Source organism: Helicoverpa armigera, chromosome 16 (genome assembly GCF_030705265.1).
Source record: "Helicoverpa armigera isolate CAAS_96S chromosome 16, ASM3070526v1, whole genome shotgun sequence".
Classification (NCBI taxonomy): Eukaryota; Metazoa; Arthropoda; class Insecta; order Lepidoptera; family Noctuidae; genus Helicoverpa; species Helicoverpa armigera.
In genome coordinates this window covers 208,536-232,437 of record NC_087135.1, presented here as the reverse complement: position 1 = coordinate 232,437, position 23,902 = coordinate 208,536, and the positions used below count along the sequence as shown (strand labels likewise).

Sequence of the window (23,902 nt, the reverse complement as noted above, 5' to 3'; positions counted from 1 at the left end):
GTCTTGACTTTATAAAGTGGCTCATTACCACTTAAGTACGTTGTTGACATTGTGTGCTCATGCGCAGATAGTCTCTATTGTCTTAATCTCTTGTAAAAAAACTGTGTACAGAGGATGACACGCTTGGCTGTAGTAGACAGCGATATTGGCCCACTTGGTGACATGCTGTCAATACCAAACAATGTTCGACGAGGCCTTTTTGTTTTACTTAAAAATGAAAGAACCATAAGATTATTTATCTGTCTTGAACTTTGAAATAAAAATGAACTTATCAATACTGACATAACATTTGATCAAATTACTTAAATTAATGAAGTATTAAATTATAACGATAAAAAGTCAAAAACGTTCAACATTAACAAGGAGATCTCCACACAACGCACCAATTACACATCAAACATAATTAAATATAAAATGTTTACTCACAATAGGACGAACTAATAGCTTCAATAAGAAAGGCTCATCAATCGAGCGCCATTGTCGACTCCTATCAAATTCCTTTCGTTTAATTAATACAAATGTTAGGGATTTAATTGAGTGTCAGGCCCACTCGAGTCAATCAGCGGCCGACAGCGACTCAACTAGAATAAGATGCGACTCAGTAATGACTCATCATGATTATCTTATTTCTATCGACACTCCGCTGTCAGCTGTTTTGTCTGTCTAGTTAATTGTTATAATATTAGAAATTCAGCTGGCGATATGTTTTACATGACTTATGCTGACAGATTGCTGCAATTGGCTGATACAATTGTGACTAAACATAAATGCACGACCTATGATAATTTGGATGAAAGTGTTTTGTTATTCAATCGATATAATGTACTTAGTTCACGATGTCACAAACAAGATGAACTATTTGCCAGCGACCTCAAAAGCCAGCTAAACTTAAAGCTGACTATCAAAGTGCGGGCTAAAGTTTCACCCTATAATAAAATTAGCCTCAGCATCCGACAGATTGTGGGTGTAAACTGCTTATAATGTATATTAATTTGCCGTTAACCCGTGTCACAGTTCATTAGCGCGCGCTCCACGCCGCCATCTTGGTATAAACGTCACATTACGATTCCGGACACGTTCCGTGCAGTTGTTGTACTCGCGTGCACTAGGTCTGCTGTAACGTGCTAGCGTGCCTACTTACCTCATGCTACTAGGATTTTTCACCTACTAGTATTTAATTAGGAGTCGAAACTATGTCGCGGATTATCTAACCTATTTAGGAACTTTTTGGTGCTGGACTTTAACTTGGACCAACTACAGTTCTTCCAATAATACTAATTTAGAAAATAAGTTAGTAAGTATAACTTTTCCATCAAAAGGCCAATTAAATATCTTACTGAGGACGCTTCAAGGAAGCCCGACAATGAGTTTTTAAACGAGCAATAAACTTGATAGCGGATAGGAGTTGTAAACGATTAGCATTCCGGCCGCATTTCTGAACTATATGACGCCAATAAATTAATATCCAATCGACTCGAGGGTTACTTAATTGAGCTCGGCTGTCACACTAAACTTGTAATCCTGCAAGAATGTTCTGCACACCACTGTGCAAGAAGCGACCAGTGACGCTAGAACCCAGGCTAGACTTGCAATTAACCCTCGTTCGCCCGGCTCGGCACCACGCGGGGGAGGAGAGGCAGGTCATGCCACGCTGGTGGTTATAATACCGTCTAATGCGCGGAGCTATTTCAATTACCGCGGCGGGCAGGCCGCGTGCCCTCCGCATTTCGTCGGCTAATCCTCTAACAAAAGAGCTCTTATAATTTGAGATGCAAGCTAAGTCCGTGGTTTAAGGTAATTGAAATTTTATTGCAAGTGTTTTGATGGACTCGCCATTCATTGAGTAATGACGACCAAATGTTAGCAATATTGGACCATCGTAATATGATGAGATTCTATCGGATGCTAGTTTTGATTATTATAATCCTGTTACGGTTACTTCTCCCCTATTCTATAGAGCGTTTATTCCTTAAAGGCTACTCAGAAATATAATGTAATTTTTCGTTTCCGTTATAACAATAAAAACTTCAAACCCTGTTGGTCAATTAACCGCCACTTCATATTTCCTGAGTGAACACGACAGGTACAAAGAAAACAAACTAATTGAGCGGCGTCAGGCGTCAGCACTATCTTGTTGTAACAACAACACCCGCGCTGCCGGCGCATGGCGGCGCGGGCGCACGCTACACAAACACCAGCTTCCGCAGAACTACCGCAAAAACTTGTCAAGTGGAACTTGTGTCATTATGTACTACAACTTATTGTGTTACTTTTCCAACGAAAATATTCAATTTTAGGGCCCCCGTTGAAATAATAATGACCAGTCAATTTTGACACCTTAATGAGGGCGTGAGAATTAGAAATATGGTAGGTACATATGTTGGTTTGGTGTTGTGAGTTTAAGTTCTGCACTAGGGGCAAAAAGTTTGTACTTTTTTATAGCCACCAGAGTTAAGATCTGCTCAATAAGACAATGTCTTGTCAAGACCGATATATCAGCAAAATTTTAATTTAGAACTTAGCTCAATCCACCAAGTCTAGTGATGTAAAATGAAAAAAAACGATTTGTTTTTATTCACTTTATTGAAAAAAAACTTTGCATCGTTGTTTTTTTTCTAAATTTGGTTTTTTTTCTAGCCTACTTTTTAGTTCAATTTTCAAAATTTCCCTTTCGTTGAGTTAATATCAATGAATGTTTCCAACATTTTCATGAATTTTGGTTCTGTTTTATCAGAAAAGTACCGTAGATTCAAGAATAAACCTAAGACTCTATTATGTAACCTTAAGTATTAATCTTTAACGGTAAATGCCCTAACAATTTAAGAGTTATTATACTCTTGAAAAAAACAAGGCCCAGAAAAAAAACAGTTTTTTATCTGGTTTTTTTTCAAGGTTTTTTTTCACACTAGAAAAAAAACGGTTTTTTTGCAACACTAACCAAGTCATTCTCAAAGGAATCTTCAGAAATAATGAAACATATGGATACCTATAAGAATGCAGTTAATATTCAAGTGGCACTTAAATTTCTACAACAATCTTTTACAAGTTTTACAAAAAATGTCTTTCATTCCCAATATCAATAAGAACTCCACTTCCTCTCTCAGCTTGTCTAGATGGCGCTATGCACACAAAGGTGACGTCACAAAAAACGCATAAAATCCTATTTAAATAACAAAACACATGAAGTGTGTCACAATGGCACATCGTGGTACAATAATGTGGCACTTCTGTCATCGCCTTTGTGCCAGAGGTGGGTCCCTGTCACAATATTTTGGGTCGTAAGGACCGGTGGGATTACAATGGCTTAGCGAAAGGGTTAAGGTAACCGTTGTAAGTGTTGAGCTGCCCCGCCTATATGCACGGACGTGTAATTTTGTAATTATTAGCAGTGGCTCTGTTATTATGCACGCATGTGTATGTTTAGCTATTCGCATTGTGACGTCACGTGGAGTCTGTATTGTAGATTATGTAAAAAGATAATAATATGCATGTACTTGCATATGGCATAATGGAATATAGATGGAATATGTATATAGTCCTCAGGCTAATGCTGGAGCATGTATACAATACAAATGCACGTAGGTTATAATGTACATTCGTAGATTTTGAAGTCTCTTTTTTCCAAAATCTTAACCTTAGTACGTACTGTAGCTTTGTCGACAAACGTAAGTATGACTATAATTTCTACTAGTTCATAAACAACTTTTCAAAAGCTCAGTCATTACGCAATTACTGAAATAATTTCAATACAGTTTTAAATGATTTAAACAACAAAATCCGTCGCGGCACGAAACAGAACTGAACAAATTAATCAATTAACTGATTTGTAATTAGTGCCGCCGATTGTATCTGTTCAATTATTATAAAACAAGCGAAAGCGGATAATTTATCGGGACCATTGGAGGGCACAGCCCTTGTTCCTACCGAAATCATTGACTCAATACAATCACCAACCGACAAACAGATATCAACCCAACCGCCATACAGATAGAGCTCAATTTAGTTCTCGTACGACAGAAAAAATAATAAGACATGTACACAATGAAATTAAGATCTTATTATGTAGGTGGTAGGGTTTTGTTTCGCTTGATTAGACGCCGGGAAAGAAGCCGCGGGCGGTGCGAGCGGTAGTGATGGCACAAATCGCACTTATCGCACATTTTCATAATTTGATATCAATCATTTGATCCATTCATTTTAAGAGATGAGAGATGGATAATATATAGATTAATAACAACCAATATTAAATGGCATTTAATCCTTACAATTAAAAACACAAATCATAATATTTAGTTTTGATGTAATTTTCAAATTCCAATATACTTACTAAACTGTTAGCTCATTTAAAGGGCAATTTTTTTAAAATTCTGTGGAAATGATTCTAGAGAATTTTTATGCATTCGATTTTGGATCATAATTCTGAAATCCTAATTAATTCTGATATTTCGATAGAGAGAAAGGTAGCAGAGAACATCACTAGGCAGTAGGGGGGTCGAGCAGTTAATAGCAGGCAGTTAGCGACCTTTGTACGACGTGTGAAGTGAGCACTAGTACACGCCACGGAACAGCACCACCAGCCACTGATGACCTCCCACGTCTCCCCTCGCCGGGCACCACGCACGCGACAGCGGGGTGAAGCCTGCCACCAGCGCGGCCCAAGCTTTTCTGGTCACAAGTCAATACTGTCATAAGGCCAGACAACCGTGACCCCCGCTCCTGCGGCTAATGTAAGAGCGAATAAGTTGATAGGCTCGGCTTCGGGGCTCAGCGTGCACTGGCCGCGCGGAGTATAGTTGCCGCGAGCGAGCCCCAGGCGAATATCGCACAAGCTTGTTCGCTGTTTTTTTACATGATCAACTAATTTTGTTCGGTTACGAGAATTCTTATTGTTCGGTTTTTTGGTGCTTGCGCGTTGTTTAGATTTAATTACTGCGAAACTTCAACGACTGAACGGCTTTATTCCGAATTTTCTATTTTTGGAGCTAAGTTTTTCTCTGCTTTTGACTGGTTACTGAGCTGCATAAAATAAAGAATATGGTCATGGTGTCCCAATAAATTTACAAAATAACCAAAGGCTCATCCAGTCAAAGCTAAGAACGTTGCCAGAACTCGAAACAAACGAGATAATGTGATCTAATATCCAAAAGGTTACGCAACAGTGAGCTGCGTCTAGACGTCGACATGATCGGGCCACTAGCTCAGCATTAGACAAACTAGATGTACGCCCAAACTTGCCAACTATGCACATTTGGCACCGACGCGCCTGAGGAGCCGCCGGGGGAGGGGAGGGACGGGGGGAGGATGTTATCACGAGCCTAGAGAAAACGATAAAAAAACCAATTGGCATTCACGCCGCCAGCGAGCTTTGATGTCCTCGTAAACACACACACACACTAACACAATGTTCTCTCTACAACGGAACACACATACCTCCTACACAACATCTCCTTTAGGTGCTCCGCTAGGAGATCAATTCTGCTAAAACTGGTTTATGTACTTCGATGGAGGCACAATTTGATTTGGAACAAAAGAAAATCTTTGAATGTGAAACTTTCACGACATAAAAAATAAGGACCAATAAAAGAACCATACATAGGTAATGTGCTATAACGATGACCTAATGCAACGGAGCAGTTTAGATAGAAGCCGCAAGTAAGTACTCAAAGCATTTGCAATGTTCAACATATTATTATGTAACACACATTACATAAACTTCCTCTTTATTACCGAAGTAACAATAGGTATTAGGTATATGACGAGCAATATCCGCGTGATATTAGCCCGACGCCGGTGGTCGGTGACCGCATTCCGACCAGGCCCGCAATTAACTAGCAATTGACAGCCAATGCCGACCCACTTACTAACGACCCATTTTACCGAACAGATAAATTAATTAGCTGATCCTGTACGTATTAGGAAAAATTAGGACCTTAGTAAATGACTTTTGTTTGGGTCAAATCGATCTTCATTGCGTGCTTAGGCCTTTTCCAGGCTATATTGGGATAGGTCTCATCATTTAAATTAAAAGAAGATGATTGATGGATTTCCTGTCCTACTTTGCCTCCTAACCTACCGCAATTTCGAGTTGACAAAATACATGAGCTTCTTATCCACTACAAAAATAAGTATCTATTGATGATTATGCCCTAACTAAAATGGATTGAAACATCGATAGACGATGCGTGAAAAGTTTTACTTCCGCAACCTAAATGAGGTCCCAATTTGTTCACCCCTATAGAATATTTCTTATAATTCAGCCGTTCTTAATGGCATCGTTTGGTGGGTGTTTGTGGCCGGGATTGTGCGCCAGTTAATCAATGAGAGTTGTCCGTGGGCCTCATTAAACGCCGCCTCATTGCCTCGCTGAAGAAATGCCAGCCATACAAAGACGAGAGAAGCGATCCCGCCCCGGGCCACACCGGGACTCACTTATACAATCCAAAGAGGAGAATGATGGATTTTTCATGAAATGCCACCGAAAGTATAGCTAAACACCGGGCAAATTATCAGGTTTGGCAAATGTAACTAAGGTAAAATTTGAAAGGAAAAGTAAATTCTTAATGGGTCAACCAAAAATAAAGTTACTAAAATCAGAAGTAGAATCTCAAAATCAGTAGGTGTTATAGATAATTAAAATATTCAGGGAGATGAAGATTATGAACGATAACATGTCGATATGGTTTTATCCCCCAGTATTGTAACATGTTGAAGTCCAACAAGTAAAGTGTGTCGTCCCCGGTGTACCCCCGGGCTGTCGGTATCTGTAGGTGGCTGGGCTCGGCAGAATCGTTTGTAATTAATTAACAATAAGCGCCGCGCCGCGCCGCCGCCGCGGGCGCTTCCGAGCCGGACGCGCCGCGCTACAGCCGCGCCGCAGCCGCACCGCAGCCGCACCGCAGCTGCACCGCTGCACTAACGCTAATAGAGCCAGCCTTCGCTTTCAACTGAAACGCGACCCTATTTCATAAACTGATGTTTCTTACACAATTATTAAGGAAAATGGGGATAAATTACATAAGTGTCTAAGATCTAGCTTTGAGACATTCTTGATAACCCAAAACAAGGCAACGGAAATAAAACAGTAATACTTTTGGACTCCCAGTAGCCAATTACCGAAGGATGTTTCTCATTACTACTCTGAATCTACTTTTAATCAAAAAAATTAAAAATGCTAAATGAGGCATCCCAAAGTTAGGCAATTCGACCAGCAATCGCACAGATACAAGATTTTGGTAAGCTGTACTATACCTACCTACAGCTAAACTAGAAGTTTGTCCTAAAATACAGATCGCTAGATTGTTTATTTTTCTAAAAATATCATTGGCCCATCATCGCTTCTATTTTGTACCAAAACTGGGAGAAGCCCGAAATGGAACAGTTCTTTCATTAAACCGTAAAGGTAGGTCCAGTGACATCTTAATTTACTGCAAATTAGTCTATACCTTAAGACGTGTCGGCCAGTTTTGGTAGAGTACAAATCCTTCAGTAAACTTTAAGCAACAATAGACTATTCTAATAAAACCAAATTAGGCAAAAACCCGTGGATGTAAAGTGTGTTCAAAATATAAATCTTGATGATGACACTACCCCCCGAAACAAAATGGTGCTAGTAGAACGTGCAGACGAGTGAACGAGTTAATAACCCAAATAACAGTAGAGTTAATAAAGCACGCCGCCTGAGCTGCACCTCGCACCAGATATTCGGAACATTTCAATGAAGCAATTTAACCCTCGCGCCCGCTCTCGTAAACAAAAGCGCATTCCTGGGCGATGGCTCAAACGCCCGCTCCACGTATTGTCCGCAAAACCTGCTAAATGCTAATCCCGGAACATTCGACCCCGGCCCCCTCGCCCCCGCACACCCGCTGTCGTCGCTAACGCCCCGCTGGGCTCAATTCTAATGGAGTTTTTTAAGAAACGCAGAATAATCGTTCCGAGAAGAAAATTAAGCCATCTTGGGTTAAAAAGTCCAAAAGTGGAGTGTGTCGGGAGGACGTCGCCGGGGGTGAGGCGGGCCGCGCGGGCGGGGGGCGGCGGGGGTGAGCTATAGATTTTTTGGGGTGCGTTTTGTCGTCGCGTGAAAACAAGCGTTTAGACGATACTGTTGCTACAATTACTCAGTAATGTGATACCTGCCGCATACCGCCGCGCCGGTGCGCTCACAACACATAGCTACACATGCAGGGCACATATGTACATCTAGGAAGATTTAGTTAGTATGAAACTTAAACTGTCAGAATATACTTAATATGAAAAAAATAGTTTACAAAAAAAATACAATCAGAGTCATCCTGATTTGGCATAAGCGTGCACTGTAGTACTGTAGTCTCACAATGGTCTTACAGGATATCAGAAAATATTAATAGTTTACTAAGTATATCAGTTATCAACAGAATTAGCTAGAATTAAAATAGTCAAAAGTCAATGTAACAGTGTATTAATGAATAGCAAATAATTTTTTTGTTTCTATATACCACAATCGACATGAACTGAACGGTAGCAATTAGCTCTCACGAAAAAAACGCAATGTAATACTTCCATCTTTCATAATTTTTGTGAAAACGCAATAAATATGGTCGATTAATAAATAAATAGGGTAGTATAACAAATTCATTAGTCGCTTACGCTATAACATTTACATAATATTATACTAGTGTGCGCTAAATAACTCATTGTAAATAACTGCCCAATTTATATTCAGCCGGCATTATCATAATCGGCCCTTGCTTTGCGAGCCTGGCTGAGGAAACGAGATAAAACATACACCATGGGGTAAGTTAGAAAGGGATGGAGCACTGCTATTTGGTTTCAGCTGAAATATGAGCGAGCTGTTTGGTTTTTATTGGAGTTTTCAGCGCGTAATGGCGACGCCAATAAACACATAATCAACACTTATCGATGCCGATACCAAATGATTTATTACGCTATGTGTGTAATTAATTGGTCTCTCGCTGGATGATACCGACAAATCTATTAATTTCAATTAATGCTATAAATCGAGAGGTATATAGGTTAATAGACATATGTATTACATATATGCAATAAGGGTTCAAAAATAAATGTGAGTACAGATTATATTGTCCCGTGCAATAAAAATACTTAGTATAAAATGGTTGTCTTTTCAAGTTAACATTACAATTTTAAATGGAGAGCAGTTAAGCCTTCTGCTCAGCGAATAAAACGGTTTATGTTAATTTTAGTACTAACTTACACTAACTTATGTTTCAGTTAAGTTCATTTTATTTTGTTCACAAACCGGATATGAATAAAAGTGCTTAAGGGTGTATGTGCAGTATTTTTTCTGTAAAGGTTTATTCTTACAGTGTGCTTTTAACAAATAGATAACTAGATTTTCTGTTACATAATCTGTGGCATAATCATTATACATTTATGTATCAAAATAAAATTCATATTTGGAGCTTCTAAAAGATAGTAGACACGAGGTCCCGCATACAGTCGTGTGACGTGGTGTCGCGAGTTAGTATTTAAGTATATTCTTAATTCCGTACAAAGTGTTCAGCGACACTTTACTCTAAAAAGTAATACGCGCGGGAAATCTCGCACCTCTGACAGGTCGAGTGTCCTCTATTATTGTTACAACCGTCACACTCCAAACTAAACCCTATCACTCAATCACTAAGGTCTAGATTACCTCGACGTGTGGATAGTTTCGTTTGCAGGCTAATTAGAGGCAAGGGAGGCAGCGCTGTGACTAAATAAATTTGAACCCTAACACCCACCACTAGAATATAAATTGGAGTTCACGCCTGACTTATTGTTGCCTTGCTAACTGCCAGACAAACTTTAATATGTTTGTTGGTTATTTTGTGGCGGAAGTAGTTTTTGCAGACATTTATAAATTTGTGTTTCTTCTACTAAAATAAACCAGATACGATTTTACTTGTCAAATCAACTCCACGGTGCCTTTGAACTGTGGCTGTATTTTGTTAAAAATCAATAATCTCAGCCATTTCAGATAATGATATGACCTCAAATTTCAACTATAATTAACTGTACTGTACCTATTTCCAACGTAAAGAATAACTAAAAAGTTTACATATTACTAACGGACTAAATTTTGAATCATTACGTTCATGCCTACGCGGTGCTACACTTTGCTACGCCATTGCTACGGCCTACGCTTCGTAGTAGCTACATTTTCGATACATTGTTATTTCTACTTTAGACTTTACAACTGGATTTGAAGTCATTTTCTTCGAATGTTATCTAGTTTTTTTGCTTCTTAAGGTGTATGAATATGAATGTGTTAGTAAGCAAAGCTGGGTGTGTATGGTAGTTGTGTGAAACTAGCTATTAGAGTCTCGCGGCGCCGCGCTTTGTGCCGAGGTGTCGGCCCGAACGCTCTCCACACCCTCGCCTCACGCACACACATGCACGACACGTGTGTGTACAGTACATGTGTGTGTGAGTGCGGAGGTTGTGCTGCTTTGTTCGGCAACACTAATTGTTGTTGTATCTTTGATTTGTTGATGTAGTGTGGAGGTAAATCATCTGTGACTTGTTATGACCAAAAGGTCTAGGGATACATAGGCAATTGTGTTGAATATTTTTGCGAAAGACTTGCCTGCTTGCTTTTTAATTAGCAGTGTAATTGCTGATCGTCACAAGCTTTTCATTCAAGAACAACTGGTTTTGTAAACATAATGACTTGTGCTAGCGTCAGTGTTATATTTCAGTACATTCAGACACAATCTTAATGATGATTATAACTTTACCTAGTGATCTTAGGTAGAATGTAGACAAACTTTGGTACCTACTGTAATTATCAATTCTTCTTCTTCCTCCTGCCCTGTTCCCAAATGCACCTCCAAAATTATACATTAATAATTGATTGGAAATTCTATTCGTTATAATAAGTGAAAGTAAACAATTATAATAAAGCTTGTAACACGAAAAAATTATAAATTACTCATCACGGTACGGTACGACACGGTATATTTCGCGCGCGCGGCGTGCGCCACCTCTGCACCGAAACATGTCCTCAGATACAGCGGTACTAGGTACTGTATTACTGTCTGTTCACTTTAATCAGTAATATTTTATAAAGTAGGTGAAGCATTACTGTTCTACCGTCAGTTAGTTAAATACGCTACTATTATAAACGGGGCACTATATTTTTCATCATCTCCCGAACCTTTTCCCAACTATGTTGAGGTCGGTGAGCGATATATGTTTTTGTCATCCAAAAATTGCTGAACTGATTTTTGTTAAAAAATAATATGGTTCATTCTTCTATGAACTACTTATATAACATTTTTTTATGAATGGTAAGATGCAAGTAGAAGCTGAAATATCATTATATTGATGTAAAATCTTGTATGACTAACTCCAACGCAAAATGTGGCATCGTTAATGACTGGTCTAGAGTACCAGATCAGTCTTTACATGGGTCAAGTCATAAAAACACAAAAATCGCTGATGTACCCTCTTAACCCGCTGCCCGCTGTAACCAGCACCACAGCCCAACAAACTGGTTGGTAGAGAAGGGTTAGCGCACACACACATACGCACCGCTCCAACTCATTATGTAGCGCGCTTGTGTGCGTGCGCTGCTTATGCGAACCAATAACCGACAACCCTTTCGGGTTAGCTGTGTTCACCACTGATTGATATACTGTAGTAGTGCTGGCTTTGATTATTATTATATTTTAGTATAGTAGCCAAAATTGGTAAGAAATATGTAAAAATAGTACATCTACTACGCTGTAGCTACGGTGAAGCTACGGCGTAGACTTGTAGCTATATTTCACTGTTATTTTTAAATTAGAACTTCTTTTGGCAATTGTTTAAGCAAACAGCATACAGCGTTGTATCGATGTAACAACGTTCTAATCAAATGATCACTAAGCAGGAACTTCTGATTGTAGAAATACATCTTGGCTAACATCACTGAAGTGTTACGACTATTGTAACAGGACTTTGACTTTTTTATTTCACTTAAATACACACTGTATGCTAATAGTCAGTCCTATTTCTTCCAAATCTTTAAATTCTCTTTACGCAGTTACAATGCGATAGTGAGCGATAAATACTAGCGCATCAGTGAGTGTGTGTCGCGCCGGAGCGGGGTCCGCTAATATACCGCGCTAATGTGCTCGTCTAATTGTCGCGATCGATGCCCAACCAGACAACGTGTGACCCACATCGCGCTTCACGATACTACTGTTTGTGACACTATACATATACTAATTAGGACAAAATTACTATATAAAATTCTCTTACAGTTTGTGTAAAAACAGAAAAGTCGAATATAGGACCTCCTACTTTTTGAAACACGGTAAAAAATTTATAGATAGCGAAGAGCTTCTGCCTTTTGGTTAGGGGCTAGTTATTATTCCCATGTAATTGCCTCTTTTGATTTTACACAATCGAAAGAAAATATATTACAAACCACCAGATCTCATGCCAATTTCATGTCGATCATAACCATGAATTCACAAATGTACATAGGAAACTTAACCTCTTCTAATAATTCCCAAAAACCCACGTTCTGTTCTGAAAGTAAACAAGGAGTTCTCATGTTACAGCAAGCTGTCACTTATCCAGCATTCAGGCACAACACGAGTCCCTCCCAGTCTAGCAGAAATGACCACTAATTCACTGAATACCCTCATTCTGATCCGTTGGCCCTTTATCACACGTGTGGGGACAAAGGAGGCTTTATCTTGGCCTCATTGTGGCCCACAAAGGCCTATTCTGGAAGGTGTGAGCCGGAGCACTCGGCTTTCAACCACTATTTGTAAGCTGTGCTCGTTTTTTTGGCGAGGTGTTGGATTGTCCCGGGTTCGAGTCCGGGTCTAACGCTCTTTCACTGCTAAGTAGGTGTGTGAATATCTTTTGTGCACTAAGTGGATGCGAGATGTTTTGTGTTCTCATGAGGTTCACGCTTAGCTTTAATTGATTTCATCAATGTGTTTTGATTTTGTGTCTTGTCTGATTAATGCTTGATTATCGGATCGATCTTCATAATTATTGTTATCGAGAAGCTTTCTTTTGACTCTGAGACTTGTTACGTGCTGCCTACTAGGTAGACGGGAGACGAGACATATCTTAAATAGGTACCTATCTGCTAATATTGAGAAAGTACTGCATTGTTGTGTCATTCACAGACAAAAAGAGACAATCTCAGCAGAGGCCAGGTGCCCACACTCCGACGCTTTACATTTTAAAATAGCACAAAATTTTTATCATTTAACATTTTTATGTTATTTGTGAAAAGTAATTATAACCACAAACAGTTTATGGACAAAATCATAATGCCTACATTTTTATCGCAAATATTGCAGTTGAGTAATAAATAGGCCTATTTATAACTGGATCGTTTGAATGTGATATGTTAATAAAGTTTATTACGAAATTAAAAAAAAACATGTGAAAATTATTAGAGAAAGATAATTAATTATATAAAGTTAAGAATTAATTTGAAGTTAGTAATAGCTTTCAATAATCCAATAAGTAAGTAATAGTAATAAGTTGCTTAAGATTGGTTGTGAAGCTGCGGTTAATCAAATCCACTTACTTACTCTTACTTATGGCACAATTCACTAAACTACGCTGTAACACTGCTGTAATAAATGATATATGCAATAACATCCTTAAGGCTGTTAAGTACCTTTTAGTTTACTTAACTTATGTAAGTTAGAGCTAATCAAACCCCTTCGATACTTAACTATACAACAAGCTATAAGATAAAATTAATACCGACATGTATACTTAAACTACTTAACTTTTCTTAAGCCTACACACACTCAGGGTAATCGCGTACTTGTAATCAGGGTAATCGGTGAGCGGGTAATGAAGAGCGGCGCGGGCGCAGCCGCTATTGTGTAAACGGTTTTGTCTCACTGCACGTGTGACGTTCATACGCATATTATAAACTTCTTCTTTCTGAGTGTTATTTTGATAAATAGCATTAAATATAATTGGTTCATTGTCGATGTTGCACATTCTAATAGGTAGCACCTACCTACTTTATGCGGATTGGTATTAATTCAGATCTACTAAAGTTAATGCCTGAAAAATGATTGATTTAGGTCTAAGCAGCTTACAGCTGTTTACATGAAGCCTTCTTCAGTAGATACCGAGTTGGTATTTACACCTATCTTAGGTACCTACCACACATCAGATTTCTGCATAACTCTATATAACTCATTCGTAGAACAATAATCCATTTATAGCCACAAAGAAAATAAATAACCACCAAGCGACGGAAAAGCTGATTAGTATCTTTGTAGTTACAATAAAATAATATCTTCCGTTTATTATAACAAGGTTTTCCTTATAGGTACAAAAGCTGCCCAATTTACATTCATCGCTCTATAACAAGCTTATTATAAAATTCATTAATGATAGGTATTATTCACAATTATAAAAAAACTCTTTCATAACTTTAACCTTAAGATTGTAAGAAAGAATTATAGATATATAATTAACTGTCTGTTTCCTGTAACGGCTTGTTACTAATTCCATTGTGAATCAGAATTGACTGACTAACACTTATTATATTGATTCGGTATCATTAACTCCGCCGGTAGATACAAAAATAACGGTCCAATAAGAAATCAATGGATTAACATTGAGTACCCATTTCCTATGATATTAATTTTAATTTAATTTTAAAAATAATTCTCACAATTCATAAAAATAGACACATTAGCATCTCGGTAGGGCGTAAGATCATTATTTTTGCTAATGAGCTGAATGGAATCTAAAAGAGGATGAATCTAAATAGGTAAGGATGTTTTCTGTTAATCTTAGGTGTATGTTTTTTTTTTTATATTATATCAGGATACTCAATACTGGATTATTTATTTATAATTGTCTTGTTAATTATTCAGTTTATTATAATCTTATTAAAAGGCAACTAATGTGAGATTCAAACAGTCAGATATGTCCGTATTCATGCGTGTAACCGTGAGCCGCGCGCCGTCGGCAAACGACTGACATCATTCAAACACGAGATTACGAGTACATGTACAAGAAACACCTGAAAATTTTCAATTTCAATATCTTCATACGTATAATACCTAGTATTTATTTCTGGTTTTAGGAAAATGTCTGTGTGACATTGTTTAGAATTTTCTTTCTAACATACTCTGGATATTAAATCTTCTCGCATATGTTTTCTCCAAGTTAACTGGAAATCTATTCCATAAACTTTTCACAGGAAATAACCAGAACATTCAATTTATATTTTACAACATTTGGTTCTCTCTTATACAATATTAGGTATAGACTTCTCATCATCTAAACCTTCCTTTTTAACTTTAACTGGTTATATAATTTTTAACCATTTTAATATAGTTCATATCCATCTTAAATAGTCTCGTCTCGTTAAGCAATCTATATCGAGTATAATTCTGAGTAATGAGTATGTATAAGTAGTGCGGTAAGTATAGTGAGGTGTCTGGCAGTCGGTCGCGGTAACCGGAGCCGGCGGCGCGCGCAAAGCGCTCATTGTACGCTAATTAACAAATAACACAAAACGCTAATTAAACCGCACAATGCGACCAGCCGTGATAAATACAAGCCTGAGTTCCTACGGCAAGGGCACACCGACGGCGAGATATACTCAGACTAGGTACTGCACAAATGCAGCTCTCGATAGTAAGTTTATGACTAGGTATCATGTTCTAGGATTTAATCGTTACAGCACTGCCTGCTTCAAAGTTTAACATACAGTTGTAAAGCTATCCGCATATAAAAGAATGAGTGTACTGTTCCTTAGTATGGACTGTTTTTAAACCTAACGTATTTAAGTACGGACTTTTGCTTTGGAAGCTTTAGCTAGGAAGCATCTGTGAAGTCTACCGATGGAAATGTAATAATATCAATTTGTTATGTATGAAACTATTGTACAAGGTCTAACCAGCTGTTTGGTCAGGTTCTTTCCAATCTATGTATGGTGCTCCAGGCAGCGAGCTGAGCAGCTGGTGTTGTGTGGGACGTGGTGGGACTCACCGGGCGGCGGGTGCAGCAGCGGCGGGCCGGGCAGGAAGGCGGCCGCCACCGCCGCCTGCGCGTTGAAGGCGGCGGCGTAGGCCACGCGGCTGGCCACGGACGCGGGCAGCGGGAACTGCGGCGTGTAGCGCTCGCGCTCCGACAGGTTGAGCACGCGCTCGCCGGGGCCCTCCAGGTACCGCTCGCGCGCCTCGCCGCGTTCCGACAGCCCCAGCAGCTCCTGGATCGCGAACGGCGAGCGCTGCGGCGCGCGCGGCCCCGACGCGTTCGCGCTCATCGCTTGCATACTGAGCGCCCTTGCTTAGCGCACCATTACTCTACTGCTGCTAGCGCGCATCTGCTTCTCTTATATTTTATGTTTCAATTATCACAATGACTTAGGTCGCCTCTTCAGTATGATGCTTAGTTCTATTTTCTTTGATTAAAAATCGCACATTCCTAAAGTTTATGTTTTCACTTTTAAACTCTATTAACTACTTATTTTCTACGTAAAAATTAGACCTATCTTTTTAGGCTCAAAATTTGAAAATTGAGAAAAAATATATTAGAGTTTTCCAAGGTGGTGGAAAATTCGCGAAAAATATCGTTATGATCTATGTGAATCGCGACACGAGCGCTCGCCGCGGCGTCTGCTGCGCTTCTGTGCGCGGCGCCGCCCGGCCACAAGTAAAAACGAGAAAACCCCCCTTGAATCACCGGCGGCGGCGCCCCAGTACCCACACGGCGTAACTGCCGCACCGTGCAAAGCACGTACGTCCTTATGCTCCTCAGCTGTGCGCGACAGGGCACGGCGCGGAGCGACGTAAGCGCCGCGCGTGCTGGCACACATACGCCCTGTAGTGCCGTGCACCGCCACCCCCCAGCCCGCGCGGGCGGGGCCTACTAATAGCCAATACGGATATTTTGTTACCGCACTGTATTGGCCAGATTTCTTCGCGGAGACACGCCTACTCAGCGGCGTGCTGCCTGAAATGGGACTCTACCGCGACTTGTTAAATACTAAAGTGTGTTGTAGTGCGGTGGTTGATTTAATTTTGATTAATTGTAAGAGATGAATAGGCTCGGGGAGCTCGGGACGCGCGGGGGGCGGGAGGGGGAGGCTGCGTGTGCTCATGGCCTGCACTATCAATCATTGGTCGTTTGCGCCCTGAGACTGCACATAATGAAGCGCATACGAACTGCACCTCACTTGCACACATCTATACGTAGCTAGTACTCTTTAATTACAAGACACTTATTATCATATCAATATAGCTGGTATCTTATACAAAGTTATTAGTTAAGATACTTTATTAAATTATTCAAATTTTGTAAATCTGGATCTTTTCAGGTGTTCAGACATTTTGGTACAGTGACATTTTTTCTTTGCACACCTGTATTTTAATTCAATAACTTAGTTATAACCAACTTATTGTTTATTATCAAATGTAATTAAGACTCTGTTTAATTATATGAATAGGGCTTCATTAACAGAATTATTGATTTATTAAAGTCAACATTTTGCAATACAGATGGCGCAGCAAGCGTCATTTTAAATCTGGATCATAGTATGTATTATGTCAGAAAGTGAAACTTGATTTTACCTCTTTTAAAAGTGCTTCATTTATCTACGTACACAAACAATTAACATACCTAAGTAACTTACCTACCTAATGGATAAAAAGAAAATCTGTACACCTGATTTATAAAAATTATACGAAGAGAACAAATAATTTATATTGACTGAAAATAATGAATACCTACTGGACACATTTTAAACTGCGTTTAGTTGCAGTTAATAACATGAGGTTAACTGAAAACAAAGTAACAACGATATCTCTATCTATAAAGACAATAAAATTATAGAAATTGATATGCACCTGAACAAAGCTGAAAATTTTAAATTCTGATAAAATGCTTATTTTACATTTTTTGATCTGAAATTGTGATTGCCATAAAAGAATCAACGAAAACTGAATTTTAACTTGCTCAAGAATTTTCACTACGAAGACTAAATAGTCTAAAATTCAAGACCACACACTATTGATCATGAGTGTGGATTAAAATTCAAATAAGTGTGAAAATACCTGAAATGATTTATTGAATTAGCTGCTTCTAATGAACCCTTTAGCCTACAATATTTTGTAACTTTAGATGACTGACCAAGTGACCACTTGTTGTCCGTCGGCTAATTTTCTCATAAGTATAGAGCAATCATGTGTATGAAAACTTTCATGAAATTATGTTTTACATACAGAAGTTACTCAAAAAGATGACATCACTATTATTTTTTATTTTAGTAATTTTTCTGCATGATAAGAGTAAGGATAGTTGAGTTGACTGAAAGTGTAAGGAACTGCCTAGTGCTGTAAAAAGTGACTACTTATCCTGTAAAAACGGTAATTACCTTATTTTTATAAGGTATAAATACCTTTTATATATAGGTATAGGGTACTTATACCTCTTGAAAACGTATACCATTAGGGAGTTATTTAATATGTACTTTATATAATGTTCACATGCCGCCGTAACCTTTAGTGATACTTATGTATGTGAGACAAATTATTATTTTTCAAGATGCAATTATGTACTACGGAGTCTTTATAATTTTCGTTTCCATACAAAATTACACACATAAAATGCCATGGAAATGCCACCACATAAAATGCAAATTCTCAATTTTTAGATTTCTGAAAAACTTTTCTAGATTTTCAGTTTTAGGTTAAAAGTGTTGAATCCATAGTTTATAACTGATCAAAAAACATGTGATGTGTTAGTACTGCAACTGTTAAAAAATATTGTGACAATAAAGTAATCGACAGACCGCAACTGCAATAATTAACCAAGTTACTAATTATACAGCCTCCAACATAAATACCTGTCTATCATAATAGCTAGCAGATAGCTGGACACCTGTAACAAAATGCCCACAGTTACAGGTGTCACAATCGCCTTTATTTTATTGTAAGCTGAAGCTCATAGAGAGTGATTAGTTAAACCTAATACCGCACTAGCTGAAAGGTATTATTTGTTGGCAGCACAATGCCTCGGGCAGGCATTAAGGTGTGTTCTCACGCGCTGTGTCCGGCGGCGCGGCGGAGTGGGGGGAGAGGGGAGCGGCTCGGGTGTCGCGCACAATGCTGCGCCCGCGCACGTCAGGCCCCGCCTTTGTGTTGTGACAAGCGTGACGCGTTCACACGACGCCTTTATCTTGTTGGCGATGTTTTGTGTGCTCTATGGCTTTGTGGACAAATATTGTTGGTGTCTATTACTGCCTCATGTCTGAGGAACCACGCGACACGTGTGCTCAGATGTTTGGCAAGGCTGGTGTTAGATTCGCGACTGCGGGTACTGTGTTATTTGGGTAAGCAGTTAATAAGAGTCTCTTTAGAGTTGCTGGTACTGCGGTATATACCACCGCAGTACCAGCAACTGCTGCAGTAACCATTTTATTGTACTGCTGCAAATGATGATTATCATCGTCTTACTCTTATGTCCCAATTTTATTTTGGGGTGGGCACGACATATTTTTTATCTAGACAAGACATGTGTATGATCTTTGCAAAGGTATTGATTGTACTACTGCAAATAACATTATGGTTATGTACTTAACAACCAATACTAATATACCAATCTGTGTGCTTTAAAGCCCATCACAGTTTTGGGCTTTCATGAGAAGAACTTAATATTTACTGGTTGAAATCCGTTTGAATTAAAATCAGTTTAAGACACACTAAGTGGGATGTAACCAATTGTTTTGGCTACATATTTGTCCCAAAATCAGCAAGATACCTAGGTATACCACATGACAAATATTTGCCAGAATGGACGCTACAACAGCAATGTAGGACCTACCGTCGCTTGTCAATAAATTGAAATATAAAACTTTATGAACAATGCTAATTATTTTCTTCTCTTCAATAATCTTTAGTAACTATTTTTATACATAAACTTGTTAGACTATTCTTGCTATTCCAATTGATAAACTTTTATTTACTAAAAAATAATGGAATAATTATTTACAGCTACACATACCTTTTTGGATACGTTTCTTGGTGATTCGGCTCAAAATGTATTTTATATACCTACATATGTTCCTAAAAACTAACTGCTTATCACTTCAGCAAAACACATCAATTATGTAAGTAAGTAGGTAAGTCAGGTTTAAGGCTATGTACTTGAGAACTCAAACAGTGGGTTTTCACTTGAAGGTGAGTGGAAAGGCTGGTTACTGATCTGCTACTAATACCTATAAATTATAAAGCTAAAGAGTTTGTTTACTGGAACGCGCTTATCTCAGGAACTACCTACTGGACTACTTCGAAAAGTTATTACAGCGTTTATTCGTTTCCTATTTATATTATCGGCTATTGCTTAGTCGTTTCCATGGGACGCGGACTGATGGAAGCTAGTACAAACATTACACAGCAAATAATCTATGAGAACTCATTCACAAATGAAAAACAGACTTCGACAATAACTTCGCTTAATGTAGACCACTGTTGAATTTATTACCAAAAATCTCTGCTTTATTAATCCTTCAACCCAAAGAAATGTGTATGATGTTCATGAGTATTAAGTTATTTCTTACTGTCAAGTATCATCAAAATCCATTCAGCAGTTTTTGCCTGAAATAGGAACAAACATCCATCTATCCAAGTACGTACCTACTGACCAAATTTTCACATTTATAATATAAATAGGATTTTAAAACTACGAAAACGTCACTCATTAAACAGTTTTAAAAGTTGTAGCGTGTAGGTACTGGAACCCAACACTAATGTCAGTGGAAGGATAAGTAGGTACAGCCTAGACCATGAATAATACAACATTGGATCTTTATCTTCCAATTTTCAGCAGCTCTTTATTTTTTGACTATTGACTATTATTGTTACGTTTACTCACAACATAGAATTTAATTCCTACAAGCTAAATGTTTTTTTTTTTTTTTTTGTAAATTGTCACAAATTGTTGAAGCAAAAATCAAGTGACAACCCCAATAGGAATGTAACGTCAACGTTAACTTTAACATGGTTAGGCGCTACACACAAGTACTTACCTCCTCTAAAAATAGGAATTTAAAAAAGGATCATGCCCATATTAGTATGGAGTCAAAAGTCAGCAACGCCCAAATTCCAGTTCTATGTCATACGATAGCTTTACAGCCATATTTGTAAGATATCTAGATTTAATATTATATAAAGTTCCGATTTAAAAGATATTGGACATTAAACATGATAAATTCCCACTGGTTTTTTATACATTTTATCGTTTATAGACAGCATTGCTATTAGTTTTTCACTAGGAACTTCATGATCATCATGAATTCATGACTTAATTGTATGTTATTAGATAAACATGTCAGTTATTTGAATATATTGTATACAGTAAATGAATATATACATGGGCCAAAGGACGAGATTACAGACCGTAATAAATAAAGCATGATTGAAACGATGTCATGTACTGCAATATCAACAAGAATGTCTTATTATTTTTATTTTTTAACCGGAGCTTTTTAAGACTTCAAATTATCATCATAATTCTAGTTTTTATTTAACAGGGCTATCTTGTAATATACTCTCTCTGGGCGTTACTGGGGCACAGATGGGCATGGTCCTTTAGATACTCAATATGATTGAAAGATGGATGGAAGACAGTAGATGGCAGTTGAGCAGTGTTATCTATAGGCACCTAGGTATGTCAATATTTTTTTTTGTTTGGCTATAATTGCTCTAAAACTCCTGAACCGATTTGAGAAATTCTAGCACTTTTGGGAAGGAACTCTATCAGGGACAGGTGACAGGCTATATTTAATCCGGGGACGTGACGTAGTTCTTCTGGGACGCAGAATTTTTTATTTTACTTTCCTAACGTAACAAAATTATTTTCTAGGTATACAGCAAATAATATAAGAAAGTAAGTACAATTTCAATACGGTACACAATTTAAAGTAATTTCCAAATGAAAACTATCTGAAAATGAATCTGTTGCTTGCATTTTAATCAAGTCACGCTATTTGCCATTACTATTCATCAAGTGCTTGGTAGGATCTATTCCGATTACACTCACATCCAAATAAAATCCGTATCAAAGTTATAACCAACTTAAAAAACTATTTTTTTGTAGGTAATAATGAATCACGATAATTCCCGAATGTTTATAAATGCTTATAAAAATCTTCAGTTTATATTTATTTTCCTTAATATTCAGTAGGTAAGGCCTTCTCAAAAGACTTTTCCGAAACAAGTTATAAATTAAAAGAAATGAAAAAATAGACAATTCTGTGTACATAGGTTATTGCTTCAGGTTGTTTGACTTAGGCCCAACGTACAAGGTTTCTTAAAACAACTATTTACTATGAATTTTCACATTCAATTTTCTAAATAAATAATTGTTTTAAGAAAAACGGATGTTCATGCTGTCGTATGTCGTCGATGAACTTGGCCTCTTTACAGGAAAATCTTATTCAGTGTTTTTCTAGTTGAGAGTTCAGTTTTTTAGTTGCTCTCAATTTCTGCGTTGTTCCATTGTCAGAGTGTGATCTGATGCCGAGACCATAAGGGATATACCCTTCCATAACAAAGAAATAATTTTCCAGACCAAGCTCGTCCTCTTCAATAATAATAGGCGTAAAAAAAATAAACTCAGAAGTAACCTCCTCTATTATACGAGTATTCCATGTTGTTTTGTGTATTTTTATATTTTTGTAAGTAGGTTTTTAATTAGTGACCAATTCCCGTGGTTTTACCCAAGATGTGGTTATTCCAAGTACCTAAGGCTATATTTAATAGGCATATGAGGTACTCCTAAACGAACAAAGAAAGGTTATCTCACTGTTATATTAGTATAGAAGTAACAGATGATAGCCTACTCTCAAATAAAGTAGCTTTCTATTGGTAAAGAGACTGAGAGACTGGTACAGAGACTGCTTCCTAATATGCTGCTTTATAATGCGCAAACTTTATCTCTTTATTAAATAAAGCATCGTATACATACCTACACATAATCATCATGCACATATCACAGACTTGGAACATTCTTGGTATTAGAGAACAAATTTATCATGGTCATTTTTCAACAAGTTAACTCTCACTTTTGTGGCAAATGTGTAGACAATGATAATTATAATCTATACTACTTTGTTCTAATTCAATTAAGCGAAACTATTTTTTTGTTTGTTTGCTTGTACACTAAAGGTTCTGAAACTACTGAATTAATTTGACAAATGCTTTCATTGTTTCGAAGCTATTATACATTACGAGTGAATTAGCCATTTTATCCAGGTGCGGAGATTATTCTCCTTGGCACCTGAGTGAAATCGCGGGAAAATATCTGTAGTTCTAACTAATATAATGAATAACAAGCAGTTATTTTCTTCTCTTTCTAAAGGCATAGATTGTAGAATATACCTAGTAGGAGAAATAATACTATTTACACAATGCATCACTTGTTTGCGCTTTATAAGAAGTTCTAGAACCCCTTCCGCCAATGATGAAACAAAATGTATAATATATTAATATGATACTTAATTTACCTTATTTTATTTTCTGCATCTACTGCTGAAAATTGATTGTCTTAGGTACCCATTTTAGAGTCAAACATTATGTTCTGTTCTATAAATACAACTTACATTCCAGTGTAGGTACTCCAACCGAATAAAGTCTAATCTATACCTACTAATCCTACTATCCTTGCCGTCCCATCGGGTTATGAGAGTGAAGGAATAGGGAGTGCACCTGTGTCTGCGCAAATGCTCGTGCACTATAATATGTCCTGCGTAGTTGGCTAATCTTACATGAGAACAGCCGCCGTAGCCGATAATCGGCTAGGAGGACATCATCATCATCAATCCTACTATCGATAAGTATGATTAAGCTGATGAGTTTTTTCTTTATTAGGACGTTCAGCAATCAAATAAACAAACTCTTGAACTTAATAT

The 23,902-nt window shown here is 37.8% G+C and overlaps 1 protein-coding gene across 5 annotated transcripts in view; it reads right to left on the bottom strand.

Moving 5' to 3' along the window:
* The window catches only part of LOC110369831 (visual system homeobox 2), a 75,488-nt gene extending 58,836 nt beyond the window's left edge, over positions 1-16,652 (bottom strand). For 3 of the 5 annotated variants that reach the window (XM_021325392.3, XM_049844399.2, XM_049844401.2), the window contains exon 1: positions 15,982-16,652. In XM_021325392.3, coding sequence (XP_021181067.1) covers positions 15,982-16,267 — 286 coding nt within the window. In that variant the 5' untranslated portion in view covers positions 16,268-16,652. The remainder of the gene's footprint in view (positions 1-15,981) is intronic. The other 2 variants (XM_021325393.3, XM_049844402.2) reach the window with 2 other exon arrangements.
* Positions 16,653-23,902: the final 7,250 nt, after the last annotated feature.